At 52.0% G+C, this 16,877-nt stretch overlaps 5 protein-coding genes across 5 annotated transcripts; 1 reads left to right on the top strand and 4 right to left on the bottom strand.

Annotated features, from left to right (window-relative positions):
* Window positions 1-454: 454 nt before the first annotated feature.
* Window positions 455-840, bottom strand: QC762_0087980 (uncharacterized protein; the record flags this gene model as incomplete). The annotated part of the gene is made up of 2 exons (XM_062884024.1): window positions 455-567; window positions 678-840. 2 exons carry the CDS (start codon window positions 838-840, stop codon window positions 455-457), a joined length of 276 nt encoding a protein of 91 aa, XP_062742839.1.
* A 2,749-nt stretch (window positions 841-3,589) lies between these two features.
* QC762_511170 (uncharacterized protein) lies at window positions 3,590-7,358 on the top strand. Its single transcript, XM_062891517.1, has 2 exons — window positions 3,590-5,826; window positions 5,886-7,358. Exons 1-2 carry the CDS (start codon window positions 4,575-4,577, stop codon window positions 7,163-7,165), a joined length of 2,532 nt encoding a protein of 843 aa, XP_062742838.1. The 5' UTR covers window positions 3,590-4,574; the 3' UTR covers window positions 7,166-7,358.
* Window positions 7,359-7,419: 61 nt separating this feature from the next.
* On the bottom strand, window positions 7,420-7,851 carry QC762_0087960 (uncharacterized protein; the record flags this gene model as incomplete). The annotated part of the gene is made up of 1 exon (XM_062884023.1): window positions 7,420-7,851. One exon carries the CDS (start codon window positions 7,849-7,851, stop codon window positions 7,420-7,422), a length of 432 nt encoding a protein of 143 aa, XP_062742837.1.
* A 66-nt stretch (window positions 7,852-7,917) lies between these two features.
* On the bottom strand, window positions 7,918-10,468 carry QC762_0087950 (uncharacterized protein; the record flags this gene model as incomplete). Its single annotated transcript, XM_062884022.1, has 3 exons — window positions 7,918-7,973; window positions 8,024-8,206; window positions 8,281-10,468. The coding sequence occupies 3 exons, from the start codon at window positions 10,466-10,468 to the stop codon at window positions 7,918-7,920; spliced, it is 2,427 nt and encodes an 808-aa protein (XP_062742836.1).
* A 32-nt stretch (window positions 10,469-10,500) lies between these two features.
* On the bottom strand, window positions 10,501-12,707 carry QC762_0087940 (uncharacterized protein; the record flags this gene model as incomplete). The annotated part of the gene is made up of 4 exons (XM_062884021.1): window positions 10,501-10,830; window positions 10,911-11,298; window positions 11,489-12,395; window positions 12,572-12,707. 4 exons carry the CDS (start codon window positions 12,705-12,707, stop codon window positions 10,501-10,503), a joined length of 1,761 nt encoding a protein of 586 aa, XP_062742835.1.
* Window positions 12,708-16,877: the final 4,170 nt, after the last annotated feature.

Raw genomic sequence — 16,877 nt, 5'->3', positions numbered from 1 at the left:
GGTCTTGGGAAAGCTTGGATGTTTTGACAGATGGCTTGGCCTAAGATACAACTTGGACGACAGCTCAGAAATGTTGAGAAGCTGACAGGAAGAATATCCAACTTGGTTATCCTGCTCGTATCATGTCTCTTATATAGATCGAACTTGGGCGAGAAAGATGCCTATTGACACTGAGACCCGATCCCCACCACGCCTGCCCATCACGGCTTAACCGCAATTACCCCAGCTTTGATCATTGCTAAGGCGAAATGGCACGAAGGAAATAGAAGCAGACCAGAAGTGTCGAACCGCCAAGCATCCGTGGCATTTGATAGCTACCCACGTGTCTGCAAATTAGCAGGCTCCAGCTGTGGTCGCTGAGGGGTTGGGCACCAACACACACGCACTTGGACCCATTAGAAGGAGGAGTTTTCGGCCTCTCCAGTTCACCGTATCGGCAAATTTAAGTAGGTAGTTATTGGGGATCCATGATTTGTTGCCCCAAGTGAGACTGAAGAGCACCTGGCAGCAGCAGGGAGAACTGGTTGTCTCGGGCACACATGCCCGACAGTGAAGCCGACTCTTCTCCTGGCAATGTTGTTAGCTGACGCTCGCCAACTGTCAAGATACGTCCATGACTGCGTGTAAGGAGCACCCACCATCTGGGACTTTCCAACCATATCCACACCCCTATTTACTCTCCTGGGCAGCCCGTTCTCTTTCCTGTCTTTCTCTCTCTTCCTTCTCCCTCTGCGCCTTGGCCTCCTCGTACCGTTTGCGCTCGGCGGCTGCGCTTTGTTCTGCGATGCGGGCTATGCGGCGAAGCCTCTCCTCCTCCTCGGGTAGGATCATGGAGGACATTGTGTATGGCTTTGAATGACAGGAGCGGCGAAGAAAGGTGCTCGGCGGTGATCAAAAGTTGTGGATGAAGGCTTGAACATGTGAAGCGACATAAGGCTGCAGTCGCTTTCAAGCGGTGTTTAGTGTTAGAGATCAAAATATATATATGGTAAGGTAGGTAGGTAGTCTTGAGCACGTTGGTACCTCAGGTTGATATGTTCAGGTAGCGATTCTGGATATCTTCAACCATTGATGATTTGTTGTTGTTGTGGTGGTCGCCTTATATTCTGAAGAAATTTGTGAGTCGGAAAAACTATCTCGTGTCATGGTAGTCATTCGGCGCTAGTTGGTGGTTGACGGCAAGATACCCAATAAGGCGTCAAGTCCAAGGTCGATTCAGCGTGGGGCATGCCACATGATGGATGTACACGTGGCGTGTGAGCAAAATTTGTGTGACCCCAGAGCTGTTCGGGCTGTTGAGAGGTGTGCTTTCATCCTACCATTTTGTTTTGCAGCTCGGTCACTTGGGTGGTGCAAAGACAAGAACGTAATTCACACTATTGACCAGAGCACAGAGCACTGCAATTCCACTCGAGATTCATTTACAGTGTAAGAAAGACGTCTAAAAACCAGGTGGCGAGCGTCAGGGTTGTATTCAAAGGCCCCTATCCACCAGACCAAAGGTCTTAACAATAGGTAACCACCGTCTACCTGCAACTGGCATTTTGGATCGACTTCCCGTTTGTGTGCTCCCCTCATGTTCTGGGTCATTCTCCCTTTGCTCTTTGTTTGTCACCTGCCCCTTGGTCACGGCGATCTCTGCTCCCTGACACTGGAGCTCTTGAAGAAGTTTCATCCTTCGGTCCCCAGTCCATGACCCCCCCCTTTTTTTTTTTTTTTTTTTTTGAAGGGGTAACATTGTTTTTGTAGTTATGATGTTGAGGCAGATTTTCGGTTTAGAATTGGCCTATGGGATCTTGTTTGGGTCTGCGAGTTGGATTCTGTTCTGTTGGACTCCTCAAATACAAGTTGTTGAAGGTAGATAATATTGCGCGGGATGTTGGACTGTGAGAGACCAAGATAGAAAGTGTGTAAGTCTGTATAACAAGGAGCCTGACCAGCTGGCCTACATCTATACGATGGATATTTGCGAGCATCTTGGGATCGCAAGCTATGGATCTCTTGCGTCCTCGACGAATGACTGTTAACTCTCGTAGTCCTGAAGGCTAATTGAAACGGCTTCTTGAGAAGAAGATCGCTGCCATCCCGTCTCTCATTCAGATCACGTGTAGAACCTTGAAACATGCCGTTGTCGCGAGGTAACTTCCCAAGACCTGATGGCAGAGTGGAGCCTTTGAGTGATATCACCCGCGGCATCAATGACGCCAGAAGACGACTCCCAACTGAACTTTGCTCTTCGTTAGCACCAGGTGAGTATCACTTTGCCAACAGTACGCCACGCAGCGAGGCAGGTGAGAGATCACGATACCTAGGAGCAGGACAGATATCACGATTGCTGTCACGCGAAACCTGAGACCCTGAGGGCTATCCTAGTATCTACCTATCTACCTATATAAGCCTACCATACCTATTCAAGTAGGTAGCTTTCTTTGTAGCTTTTCCACACCAAACTCAACATGACTGCGTTACAAGATCCAAAACCTGCATCTCACAGATCACATCATACAAAGCGCATCAATTCATCAAGGAACCCTATACCTCCTATCAGCCATGTCAGACATACTTACAGTCATGGTTCTTGAGCCAGCCATCAGCAAAGACAAAGAAAAAACCAAGCAGCAGTCGTCGAAGAGGGACAGTGGAAAATCCGGAGAAAGTAGCAAGAGCACCTCTAGCAATGCTACGGGCAACAGCAGCAAGGGAGGGGGTGGCGGGAAACAAGACAAGAAACACTAGGGCTTTGGAAGGTACCTACAGGTTGCCTGCTCAGGGATCAACAATTAATCAGGAAGTCCGTGAAGAATGGCCTCGGGGACACCAAGCCTTCTCAGTTTGGGTCCTCTGATTTTCTCTCTTGGCTTATACCAATACAAACAGTTCCAAATACTCTTCACTCTCTTCCGTTCGCTGCTTCCACATGTCCCCGTACAATCACCTCATCTTCATCTACGAAGTATTGACAGAAAACCCAAATTTATGTTTCTCCCCAAGACGGGGATTCAACAACTAAGGGAGATTGGCCCCCGTTAGTAGAACATGTCATTCTTTTGTGTCCCCCATGGACACATGCCATGAAGTCCGGTATCAGATTCCAATATGGTTCAATACATCGATATCTTGACTTGTCCAAGGATTCGTACTCGGTGTGATGTGGTCTAGAGTGGAGAGTTGTTGCTTGTATGTCCATGTCCTGGACGTTGGAGTTTGATCTCTAAATAGATAGGTAGAGGGATTCCGATCGCCTAGGTATTTAGCCTGTTCCTCGTTGAATCAGTAAAAATAATATACTTCCAATATCTCGAAGCGGCCAAGGCCAGTTCCCAATACTATTCTACAGCGATAATGGTCGTCTAGCTTCTGGTGTTGCCGCCAACCCTACCCTCTCACTGGCAACGCTCCAAGAATGGTGATCGCATAGAAAATGCGTTGAGGTAAGCAGATAACATTTGGCAGGCGAAAAAAGACTTAGATCCATCAGTCGACCTGAGGAAGGACCATCCCACATGGAGGTTGATTATCGGTAAGCGTTGTCCGGAACGTCAAGCTGCCCGACTGTTGGAACCCCTTCCAGGTGACAACCAACCATTCCCCCACTTCCACCAGGCACCCATCAGGGCCATCACCTCCAGCACTTCAACTCAACATACCGAAATGTCGGGCAATATTCTTGCGACATGATCCTCTAAATCGGTAGGATACACTTGTTACAGTAACCTTTCAATGCTTATTCCACGACAGAGACGAAAGTATCGGTTATTCACCATGTCCTCCAGCTTTCTCAAGACCCGAAGATGACGTCAAGCCCGATGCTCCACGATGGTCTCCAGCTTCATCTCCACCTACCCGAGGTCATTGACCGCTCGCACGACGCAATGGGAACCGCGCCGATGATTCCGGACTTTGTCAGCACACCAGGCCCGGCGTAGCAAGCGACCCGGCAAACCTCATGGCGTCGGGAAGCATCTGGCCCAAAAATACCACGAGGAAAGCAACCATCTGAGGTTCAACCTGCATCTGTACCTGCCTCCCACCCGAAGGATGGGTGGCGGGAGGGCACACCACACGTGCGTGCAGGTCCTGGCGATATTGCCCAGCTGGTGACTTCGGCACGAGGGCTCCATCCGACCTGATGATGTTACGCGACTGGGACAAGCCCATCACGCTGCCGAGCCGGCAATGTTCAACTCGCCAACAACAGGCTGAATAGCACCAGGAATCATAACGGTCGGATTGGTCTAGATTTGGTCGTATCGCGGGGACGAGCCGTTGGGCAAAGTGGATATGCTAGGGTTTATGGCTACAAAGAGACCAATGACGGCCCGTGAGTGGTGGAATCTGACCCCTGGAGGACGTTGCATCTTGGCAAGAGGGGGAGATGGGGAAGATGGGGGGACGACCCAAGCAAGTGGATGTCTGGATAAATTGAGTTGGAGAATTGCATCCAGGGCCGATGCTACTTTCGACGATCCATTGCTACGACGGCCGGGCGAGCATCAGAAGTTAAAATGTAGGTGCCGCCGTCAGTGTAAACATGACTTGACGCACCCTCAGTCAGCACCGCTCAATCCTTCAAGATGAGGAGTTTGTTGTGGCTCGCGGTCGTCGGCCTTGCCGTCGCCGAAGACGGTCTCGCTGCCTGGCTACGATATGCTCGCGTCCCGAGTGCCTCCCGCCATCTCGGCAAACTGCCTTCCGCCGTCGTCACTCTCAACGCCACCAAGGGATATCCCGTCCATACCGCTGGACAGGAGCTGGTGGACGGCATCGGCGGTCTTTTTGGCAAGAAGTTGACTGTTGCAAAATCAAAGCCCAAGGGGACCACTGCCACCGTTGGCACCGTCAGCGCATACGTCGACAAGAACCCTTCTGCTGCCAAGGGTCTGCCCGACCTTGTCGAGGATGGCTTCTACCTCAAGATCTCCAAGGGCAACGTCCTGATCCTCGGTCAAAACGAGCGCGGTGCCCTCTACGGTGCCTTCCACTACCTCTCCGTCATTGCCCAGGGCAATGTGTCCGACTTTACCCTCACCTCCAACCCCGATGCGCCAGTCCGATGGGTGAACCAATGGGACAACATGCAAGATGGTGGCACTCATGGCAGCGTCGAGCGTGGTTATGGCGGTGACTCCATCTTCTTCTGGGACGGGCACATTCGCGAGGACCTCACCCGCGCCGGTCAGTACGCCCGGCTGTTGGCTTCCATCGGTATCAACGCCGTCGTAGCCAACAATGTCAACGCCAATGCTTCGATCCTCACCCCCGAGAACATGGACGGTCTCGCTCGCATCGCCGACGTCTTTCGCCCCTACGGTGTCCAGCTTGGTGTCTCGCTCAACTTCGCCGCTCCTCAGCTTCTCGGTGGGCTTGATACCTTCGACCCCCTTGACAAGACTGTCGTCAACTGGTGGCAGGGCATCGCCGACAACCTCTACAAGCGCATTCCCGACATGGCGGGTTACCTCGTCAAGGCCAACTCGGAAGGCCAGCCCGGTCCCATGACATACAACCGCACCCTGGCTGATGGTGCCAACCTGTTTGCGCGCACTCTCAAGCCCCACGGCGGTATCATCCTTTTCCGCGCTTTCGTCTACGATCACCGCAGCTTGAACCAGACTTTGGACTGGAAGGCTGACCGCGCCAACGCGGCCGTCGACTACTTTGACGGTCTCGATGACAAGTTTGAGGACAATGTTGTCATTCAGATCAAGTACGGCCCTATCGACTTCCAGGTCCGCGAGCCTGTTTCGCCTCTCTTCACCCACCTTCGCAGGACTGGTGCCACAGTTGAGCTTCAGATCACCCAGGAGTATCTTGGCCAACAAGCCCGTATGTGAAATCTCATTCTACCCCCTTGTCACGTCACTTCCTAACGGTTCTCTTCACAGACGTCGTCTACCTCGCTCCCATGTGGAAGGAACTCCTCGACTTTGATCTCCGCGTCGACAGCAAGCCCTCGACCCTGAAGTCCATCGTGTCTGGCAAGCGCTTCGGCCAGAAGCTCACCGGGTACGCCGGTGTCGTCAACGTCGGCACCAACACCACCTGGCTCGGCTCCCACCTGGCCATGTCCAACCTCTACGCCTACGGCAAGCTCGCCTGGGACCCGGAGCAAACCTCCACCGGCATCCTCAAGGAGTGGACCACCCTCACCTTCGGCCACGACAAGCTCGTCCACGACGTCATCACCAAGATCTCGATGGAGTCCTGGCCCGCCTACGAGGATTATTCCGGCAACCTCGGCATCCAAACCCTAACCGACATCCTCCTCGGCCACTACGGTCCCAACCCCGGCTCCCAAGACGGAAACCCCTGGGGTCAATGGACTCGCGCCGACGACGACACCATCGGCATGGACCGCACAGTATGGAACGGCACCGGTTTCGCCGGCCAGTACCCCCCTGAAATCGCGGCCATGTACGAGAACATTGAGACCACCCCCGACAACCTTCTGTTGTGGTTCCACCACGTCCCGTACACCCAAAAGCTCAAGTCGGGCAAGACAGTCATTCAACACTTTTACGACGCCCACTACAAGGGCAGCGCCACGGCGCAGACATTCGTCACCCTTTGGGAGAAGCTCAAGGGCCGGATTGACAAAGAGCGCTACGAGCACGTTTTGTTCCGGCTCATCTACCAGGCTGGTCATTCGCTCGTCTGGCGTGACAGTGTGAACCAGTTTTACTTCAACAAGAGCGGTATCCCTGATGAACTCGGTCGTGTGGGCAACCACAAGTACAGGATTGAAGCTGAGGAGATGGAGCTCAAGGGGTATAAGTCGTATAGAGTCTCTCCCTTTGAGGCAGCAAGCGGGTATCACTGTGTCGTTACCGAGACGAACAGCACTGTTGGCACTGCCACGACGAAGCTCAAGGTTCCGAGCGGGAAGTATGACCTTGCGGTTAATTACTATGATATGGCGCTGGGGAATTCGACCTGGGAGCTGTTTGTGGATAGGAAGTTGGTGGGGAAGTGGAAGGGCGATTTGGAGTATGAGCTTGGACGGGCGCCGTCGCCATATATTGATGGGCAGACGGCCGCGAGGAAGACGTTTAGGGGGGTGAGGGTCAAGAAGGGGAGTGAGCTAAAGGTTGTGGGGAGGCCGGATGGGTTGGAGCCGGCGCCGATTGATTATATTTCGGTGTTGCCCGAGGGCACTGTGGATTAAGAAGGAGTAATCTGTATATGTATACGTGTTAGTTATATAACAGAAGCCAGACTTTTCTGGTCAGCTGATTTTCGGCCTATGTTGAGCCTCTTCAGCGGCTACTTTATCGTACACTTCAAGACATACCAGGGCCATTACCCAATGTGATCCCAGGAACTGGCCTCAATTTCTGAGTAGGTGAGCTCTGCTACAATGTAAAAGTGTCCTTCTCCTTCTCTCCCTCCCCCCTCTCTCGACCCTAAACTGCCATTCAACTAAGCAGTCATCATCGGTGGAACGACAAACAAATCTCCAAACCTCTTTTCCAGCTTCCGAGGCATCTTGGCCAGGCTAGGTAACTTCAAGCCAGCATCCCAATTAAAAGCATTGACAAAAGCAGAAACAAAATCAGTCTGTACGTCTCGCGTCTTGGGTTCCACTGGAACAATAGGCTGAGCAGCAGCCTCTGGGCTCGAATCGACTGCAAGGGAAACAGCACTGTGCTTAGGCTCATTATCCGTGTTCCACAGAGGTGTCTTCCACCTCTTCTGCACAACCGTCCACTCATCATCGTCCTCCTCATTCCTTGGCGGGTGAGGATCCCAGTCTTTATGGCAGTCTGTTGGAAGAGGGAACTGCCTATCAGACTCAATCCCCATGAGCGTCGAGTCGATGATGTCAAACACCTTGAGCTTATCATCCGACATCTTGGGTGGAGGAGCAGAAAACAAGATGCCGCTCATTAGCTTCATCCCTCCGTCTTTGTCGTTGAGTTAGTCGTCAATGTTGTTATTTCCCTTTCCGTTCAAGGGGTCTTTTGATGAATCGTCTGCAGAATAATTAGCAGTCGAAGTAGGCAGGACAGAGAGGAGCACTTACACTTTTGCCACAAACCAGTAGGAACAGACTTGTACTCCTGACTCATTCCCCATACCTGCTTCCCCTGGGTCTGGGTGATCCGCACAGTCATGTGCGAGGCAAGGGAGGAATCGGTCTTCATCGGTTTGGCGTATATGCTGCCTGCCCCGGAGGCCTTGGAGTTGATGTCTTCTTTGTTGTTGCCTAGAAGCTTCACGTCGTCAACCATCATCTTGCAACCGATGGAAAAGCTGAATGTGCCGCCCCTGACTACCCACTCCGCGTTCTGCTCGCGCTTGGATCAGAGGTGTCGTTCATGAGGCCTAACCGCGCCAGGAAGGTATGTCCAACGTTGTCAGACATCCTTTTGAACCTGGCTGCTTGATCCGGTTCCATGATTGGAATGATGGGTGTTGCGACCGCCATGGGGGTGGTGGTGGTTGCTGCCTTCTTCTTGCTAGAAGCCTGCAAGACAAGATCAAAGAACTGGTCGAGCTGCAGTGCACCGGGGCCGTTGTTGTCATCGCCGAAGTGGATGTTGAATCTGGCTACTTTGATGTTGACAGAGACGATGCCCGCCAAGGGGGGGCCCCAGAGGTATAGATCTGCTGACACTTCGTCCGAGATGTGGATGTGAATGAACCAGATGTCCAGGTTGAAGCTTGCGCCGATGCAAATGCCTGCTTCTGATGCAAAGTGGAAAGGCTGGTATTGGATCAGGAAATTGGCAAAAGCGTCGAACCAAACTGCTATGGGCCCGGCGGAGTAGGAAGCTCGAAGTCTGTCGCCTCCCATGCAAACTTTGGGTGTGATGGCAAAGAAGGCTTCTCCCGAGATGGACAGGGTGTTGCCTAGACCCCAGCTGATTTTGAGGCGATCTGGGACAGGCCATCCGACTGGAACTTTGAAAGCCTGGTGATAACCCCCGAGGGAGAAGACAAAGTTGCCCACATTGGCCTGATCAGCGTGGGGGGCGTCAAACCAGTACCAAAGGGCAAAGCCACCCGTCAACTTACAGCTTGGATGAGGGATGTAGGATTTGGGGGAGAGCTGCGCCTCCACTTTCATGATACCAATGTCGAAATCGACGACAACAGCGAGGCCGAGCTCAACATGGGCAAACTTGAAGTCTGACAGGCTGCTAGGAACATCGACTAATGCAACACCAAATATGCCCAGCTTGATAGAAGTGCCGAACTGTACAACGACAACAGCGTCGAGCGCGATCATCTGGAAGGCATCAATCTTCATGCCCGCTGCTGCCCAATACATATCCGGCACAGGCTGGAACCACGCATCCTGTCCCGCGCTGGTCAGCTTCTGGAGCGCTTGCAGTGCATCGCCGGCATTATCCGTGGCATGCTGATCAATGAAGGGAAACAAGGTAATCTGGTCGGCTGTGGGCACGCGGACGCTGGAATTGTATCCAAACCCTCCCGTCACGCCAGAGATCTCTGCGAATTCAAGCGAGACAAGCGGCCCCGCAAGCTTTGCAAAAACGAAGACGGAGACGAAGGGGTCTCGTCCCTCGGGCTTGGCTTTGCCATAGAAGCCTGCTGCCTCGAGTTGGTAGGGCGTCCCTCCGACGATGAGTCCACCGGCGTAGTACTCAAGTTCGGGAGTCTTTCCATGGCGGATGATGCCGGCAATGGAAAGGGGCTTGCGCTCGAAAACAACTGAGAAGCCTTCCAGGCTAGGAGGCAGCATCCTGATATCGCTCAGGTTGAGGCTTAGCTCCATGTTGAGAGCGAACCCGATGAGACTGAAGCCCACGGGGCCGAGTTCCATGGTGGCGGTAAAAGAGATGCTGAGAATCTTGTTCTCGTATTTGAGACCGATATCACTGATGGATAGGCCGCCCATCTTCTTCTTCAGAGGCGCCGAGGCCGCGCTGCCGTCCGAGTCCTTCTTTGCAGGTTCCTTGCTTTCTCCCCCCGGCGGGATGGTTCGCTTTTTGGTGTTCTCCTTTCCATCTCTGACAGTCTTTTGCTTCTTGAAGTTGTAGTCGAGGATGCAGGTTCTCTCGCCTCTCTCGTTCTTGATGACAATCGCGAGGTGCGCGCCTGCAGTGATGACCACTACATCATCGCTGGTATCCTTGGATTTGTCCTTGACAACGAGAGGATGAGCCTTGAATGCTTCATCCAGGTTGAGATCATCCTTCTCCTTGCGATTTATGCCGGGAAGTTGCCGGGATGACTTCTTCTTGGTACCGTCGATCACATGCATGAAGTGCATCTCGTCAAATGGCTGCGTGATATCGCCAACAAGAGGGATGGACACATGGGGGATGCCGGTCAGAGCGGCCTTGATCAGCTTCTTGGACGGTTCTGAAGCAGACCAGTTGCTACCATGCCACTGGGCGAAGGTCAACGTGATTTGGACATCTTTGGGGAAATTCACCATGAGCTTGGCCACAAAGTGGAATGGTGCAGGGTTGCCTGGCTTTGCCGATGAGCCCTTCATGACACCGATCTCAAGGCCGTCTTTTGCTGGATCTAGTTTGGCATCGTAAAGAATTCTGGAACGTCGATGCCATCTCCGACGAGATCTTCGATGATCTTCCCAATGGTTGTCGCCGATCCGGCATGTAACGTTGCTCGGAACTCAAAGGCCTTCTTCTCATACGAGAAATGAAGTTTGAGCTGCAAATCAGAGACATTCAAAATTCCGTCAAAGGTGAATGAGCTGCCAACAACTTGGTCTCCCGTAGTAGGCGTCTTGTCATAGACGTAAGTGAGCTTCATGCTTTCAATCTCGATGGCCTCAATGAGCGGGAGAACGTGATCTGCTTCTCCAGTTGCATCGGGGTCCGTGTTCGATGGCTTCTGAAAAAAGAAGTTGTAGAGGAGGAGAGATATAGTCCTTCCAGGTCAGCGCTCAAAGTCCACTTGCCACTATCATACACCATGGCGCCCACGAGCGTGGCAGGCTCCTTGTGTGTGGCATTCTTGGACGGCCTGAGCTCGGCGAGAAAGGAGGCCTTGACGTTGAGAGGAGATGTTGCCCCTTTGGCCCAATTGTACGAAGCGTCGATGCTGACCCATCCAAGATTAAGCTGTGGTACGGGGTAGTCCTTATCTTGGGAGGTAAAATCCAGCGATTGGACAGTACCGCCCACCGCTATACTGCTTTGGTTGAGCACGACGTAGGCTCTGCTGATATCAGTGGGGATATTGTGTGGCACGTTCTCGATGTTCAAGCCTGGGATGAGGCCCGGGATGCTGATGGTCTTGCGGACTTTGACGAGAATGGGGACGAGAGAGTTGATTTCCTCGAACCCAGGCGCCAAGTTCCTGTCAGGGCTATCGTTGAAGTCTGGAAAAGCGTGTTAGCTATTAGACTTGGTATATTACTGGAAAAGTAGCGACAAGTAGGTATGAAACAGATGGGAATAGAAAAGTAGGTAAGAAAATAGGGCGCTTCCCATTCCACAAGCTCCCTCTAATCGACCCGAATGTTGGTCCTCCCCTCTCCCACAAGTACGTGAGCAGAAAGACAACGGGGTCTGCGTCCTTGGGCTTGCCATCAGGGCCATTCTCATGCCCAAATGTTGCCGTGGCCTGAATGTCGACACTAAAAGACATCAACTTGGTTGTCTTGCCGCCGTCATCAGTACCGAGAGCAATCTGGATCCGGCGCAACTCCAGCGCATCCCCAAAGGCCTTTCCATCCTGCTGCATAAGCATGTCTATCACAAAATTGAAGTCATCGGACTGAAGCCCAATACACTCTGCAAGCCAGGCCAGTATGTCTCCCAGGGCAGAGTGACCTTTGATCTGCTCGTCGAGCTGGAACGTTAGATGGTACTGGTCATGGAAAATGCTGATTCCCGCTCTGATCTGAAGATCGTGGCCTTTGGGCAAAAGATGACACTCTGTCTCGATCAGGACTTCACCTTGGGCGGAAGCTGATATCTTGCCACCTGTAGTCATACCGGTGATGGTGCGGCGGCAGATGAAATCCACATTTCTGAACTCGAGGGATGGAAGTGCTTTGGCAATGTAGCTTTGCAAGGTGGCTCTGTCTGCGTCACTGAGACTGAACTGCAGACGGAGAATGGTCTGATCGTAGTTGGGTGGGCTGTATAAAAGCGCGTTACGAATCGGCTTGGCTGGATCGCTTGATACACGCAGCGTGACACCCCAAAGCGCAAACTCAGAGAGAGGCGGTGACTTCAGCCCAGCGAAGGCGAAGAGTTCCTTCACAGACGCCGTGACGGGCGTGGTCGTTGGGTCGAGGCCCATGTACAGAAGACTGCCAGTATCCTTCAACCCAGGTACGGGGACCTTGGACACAGGTGGTAAACCCGGATTGCCCTCAGAACCAAATGTCGTTACAAGAATGTGGGCGCAGAACTGAACACCAGATCCCAAGGGGCTGCCATGCGGACCTGAAAGTTATCAATGTCTTGAGTGGCAGCATCATGAAAACCTGCACTCACGGTGCCCTTGGGATCGAGGAGCGTAAGTCATTTGAAGGTGATATCAGATGGGTCCAAAGGGATCGTCTCAGGAGAAGGGGATGTTGGCGCTCTGGGAAAGACGAGACTGCTTGAGCTAAGCTGACGGACGAAATTGTCGATGTTTGTTTTTGCTGTTAGAGTCTTGACTGAGCCCGTGCCACCCTGCTTCGCGGCGCTGGAGTAGACTGTGAATGGGCCAGAGGGAGGAGCTGGAGGCGGGGGAGGGTCTTTGTTTGACATCTTGGCGATGAGACGGGTTGACTGAGTGAGTGCTGTGGTTTGTGTATCTTAGTATCGGTAATGATAACCAAGAATGAAATATGGTTAATCATAAATTGTGTCGTGGTCAAGGCCAAAGCCGACTTCATGGTCTTTGGTGCACCATCCTCCTACTGTAACGACATTTCGCGATCAAACAAGACGACTGGCGAGACATCGGACCCCATGAGAGAGAGCAGTGTCACCGATGCTTGAACTCCGAGTACGTAAGGTACTGCTGAAGTGGTGTCCCAAATATAGTACCTGTTTGGTGTTGGCACAGTGCTATGTGATCCGACTCCCCGCATACATGAGGGGCACTACGACGGGCCGTACCTCTCCCCACAACAATACCGCGACCTTCGAAACAAAGAAATGAAGGTTTACGGCGCTATACTAGACCCATTCACGCCGGTCCATGCGTTTTCCTCCTTTTTGCCTGCCAAATCCCTGCAGCTGCCGTCTTGGACCTGGCAGGATGCCATGCAGAATATGGTTGCTTTCTTCCATGCTGGTCGGTTGAATGTTGTCAAAGACGTGAGCGAGTTCAGCAAGGATGGTCGATTGACGACCAAGTCTATGAAAGATGCTCCGAAGAGAAATGTTGCTATTCCGTCGTTGGGCGTTGGGGATTGGAATTGGCTGCAGCCGTTTGATGTTGAAGGGATTAATCTCCTAGTTATAATGCTTATGGGATTGAGATGAAGGGAAATGTTATGGCACCTGGGTTTGAAAAGGCTATTACCAATAGCAAGGTTGACTCATGGCCCTGGAGGATAGCAAAATTAGCCAAGAAGTCACGGTGAAGATCTGACACCGTGCACAACACACGCCTTTACAGTCTCAAATATGGTGATTAGCTGCAGTATTGCCCCCGCCGGTTCTTGATCAGCGCGGATGAAGGAGCTGGGGTTCAGTTCTATAAGCAGGAACATAAAGTATCGAACACAGCAGGGTTCAAATGTGAGATAAATGAACGAATCCATGCTACCAGACCCTATCCGAGAAGGAAACGATCGTGATGCCAACCTAACAAAAAGGTGGACAGCCAAGTCAGATCCAAGCCACATTCCGTCCCCGCCCTCACTGGCTGTCGATTTTGTAGGCGTTTCCGCTTCCCCCGCAGGGTAAAAGGTCAATAAACCTGGTTGACTGAACAGACGAAAGGAAGAGGGGATGGGGAAGAACTGTAGAAAGGTAAGATGGGGCACATACGTGAGGAAGAAGACAGATGCAGACACACCGTCACTGACAGCAGCGATGGTTTTGTTGTCTTTGAGAGTTTGGCCGACAGGGTTATACACAGGGGAAAGGATAGAGACGTCGTGATTTAGCTGCTTGTTTGTCAAGGTAATAGGAAAGATGGTGACAAAGTGAGAGGATGTAAAAGCAGAATGTTGAAGCAGAGCCATCATAATTTATATACCGTCTTGTCATGCAAAATCTGCACATCATTTTTGTAAATATGAGGTAACGATAATGGCATTTTCCTTCATGGAGCTCGGTGACCCCTCAAACCACCACGCGCTGTAGTTGTAGATCACCCAAAGACGAACAATATGAAACTCACAATCCTGACACCGGATGATTTCATGTGACGATCGTGATGCCTGACAACTCAGCGCTCATGATGCAGACGTGCCCATCATGATCCTCAAAAGTGGCTGGTTGAAGCAGACAGTTCAAAGTTCCATTATGCCAGCTTGCGGAATTCGCGCTTGAGACATGCAGTGACGCAGTGTAGTACTGCATTTTTCGATAGGTCTCTCTGTTCCGTCTGTTATGCAATGCAGGTGACCCCTGCGGGGTTCCGGTCTGCCTGCTTCGGGGATAGTGGTGCTCATTGTTCAACAGGAAAAGTATCGCCGAAAGTAACTTTCTGATCTTGGAGACAACGAGGTACTTCGAAAATAACTGGCCTATTTTGTGGGGATGGGGAGAGAGGAAGTCGCAAGTGGGCCAATCTAGGACCAAACCAAAGCTGCTACACAACAACTTCCCAAGTTCCTCATCGTCCTGACGTTTTGCCCAACAGCTGCTTACTTCATTCTTCACTTCACGATATTTCTCTTAACGCTGGGGTTATAGCCCTGGACTGCTTTCCAGTTTTGGGGTTCAGCCCAAAATGGCTATCTTCACAGGCGGCAAATCTCGGGCAATCAACTCCCCCCGCCACCTCACCCTCCGCCATGCCCGAAGAAATGTTTACAAAGCCCGCAAAGCTAAAGGCCTCGCCCTACTGGGTGAAGACGACGACGGTCCAGATCTCCTCCCCGGCGAAGAACGGTTCAACTCTTTCTGGGCGCCGAGTCTTGTCGCAGGACCCCAGTACACTATCACCGCGGAGCAGACCGTCACAGCCATGAATAACGACCAGCCACTGCTGCTCCTCTCTCAGCAGACCTTCTCCGTCGACGCACGGCAATTCATGCTATTTAAACAGTCCGTCTATTCCGTCTATCCGCCGTCGTGGTACCCCGAAGAGAACCGGATACTGCCTCACGTTGTGTTGAGCGATCCCCATCTACCGTGGGAGAGAATTGGCAGCCCCAGTACGGAGGGTAATGGCGATACTAGGCGGAGGGTGCCATGGCTGGCGCTGTTCACATTCACGCAAGAAGAGCTCAAGCTGAATCCAGGAGATTTGAAGGGACTGCCGAATCTACCTGCCGGGCAGGAGTGGCAACAAACGAGTACGCTATCCATGAAGATGACCGTCGGACAGATGAGGGGGATTACAAACGCCGCCAACCCCATCCAAGATGGAGAAGAGGAGTTTCGCAACGTCAACGACAAGAAAGGAGAATTCATCTTCATCAAATCGAACTTGTTCAAGTCACTTTTCTCGGCGTTTGACGAGAATGGCAACAGGATCGAGAAGGATAAGCCAGACGTGTCTCAGTACGCATACCTCTCGCACGTGCGCAAGATCAACACAACGGGAATGGCCATCGGCGGTACAGAGGATGTCGAAATATTCTCCATCGTCGTTGGCGCACGATCTGGGCCAATGCAAAACAAAACGCCAGTCAGCGTTGCGGTTCACCTCGTCTCGATTGAGGGTGTCGAACATATGACCTTCCCCAACCCGGAGGAGAAACAGTTTGTCAGTCTCTGTTCTCTGCACAGTTGGAATTACACCGTCATTCCGCCAAACATGCTCAACGTTTATGATTCCTTTAGTCGATTTGGGCAGATCTTTGAGTGTTCTTCGGCCACCGCAGGATGTCATAGACAGTTTGAAAGGAAACAGAGTTAGTGAGCGCCTGGCAAAAAGACTGGAAGATGGCTTCACATTAGTCAAGTACCGACTGCAGACTGGCGAGTCAACTATGGCATTCTATCGAAGTCCTTTCACCCCCACAGTTGTCCCCAAGAACCCGTATTTCGACACTTGTTCCAACTCAGGTCAGGATTTTCAGATCCTTGATCAAGAGCTTGGAATTGTGGATGTGACATATTCTTCTGCTTGGAACTTGGGCAGGGTCCTCGCTGTAGGGGACCAGGGATTCACGGCCGCACTATCCCGGCTCAAGGGTGCTATCCATAAGTTGGCCATGCACAAGATCAAGCTTGCAGCGGCAAAGAAACTTGGAGGGGAGACGAGCGTGAGGACACTTGCCGAAGTCTTGAATGGGATGAAACATACAGTCAACAGACTCAATGAGTTGAGCGAGGGACTACCAACAGAAAACTCTGATCCTGTGGACGGACCGTCTGATCCAGCAACACCACCCACTTCTTCCTGGGTGCGCTGATTCCGACCCATTCTCGGGCCCAAAAAGACTCGTGCTCTTGACCTCAACAAATCACAGTGGTGGATGTTTCCACCTTCAGCTTTGACGAAGAGGCTGGGATAGGTATGAGACGGAGATGCGTCAAGGGAAAGGAGGTGGCGAGTGGAAGTGAGTAAGCTAGCGGGTCCTTGTCTGGGGGGAGCAGGTTTGGTCTCTCGAGTAACCGAGATTAGTAATGAAGGCAACATGGATGTCAATAAATGCGTCTCAGTTGGTACCTACGTAATAGACTAATAGACTAACTGCATAGGTCAAGTCTGGTCAAGCTCCCAGAGTATCCATGATCTCAAACAACAAAGCTATCCGCATTCCACCCGTACACCCGCTTCAACCCTTTGCGCAAACGTCAAGATCA

The sequence above is a fragment of the Podospora pseudocomata genome, chromosome 5 (genome assembly GCF_035222375.1).
Source record: "Podospora pseudocomata strain CBS 415.72m chromosome 5, whole genome shotgun sequence".
Classification (NCBI taxonomy): domain Eukaryota; kingdom Fungi; phylum Ascomycota; class Sordariomycetes; order Sordariales; family Podosporaceae; genus Podospora; species Podospora pseudocomata.
The sequence above is the reverse complement of the archived record's forward strand: the minus strand, read 5'-3'. Positions and strand labels throughout refer to the sequence as shown.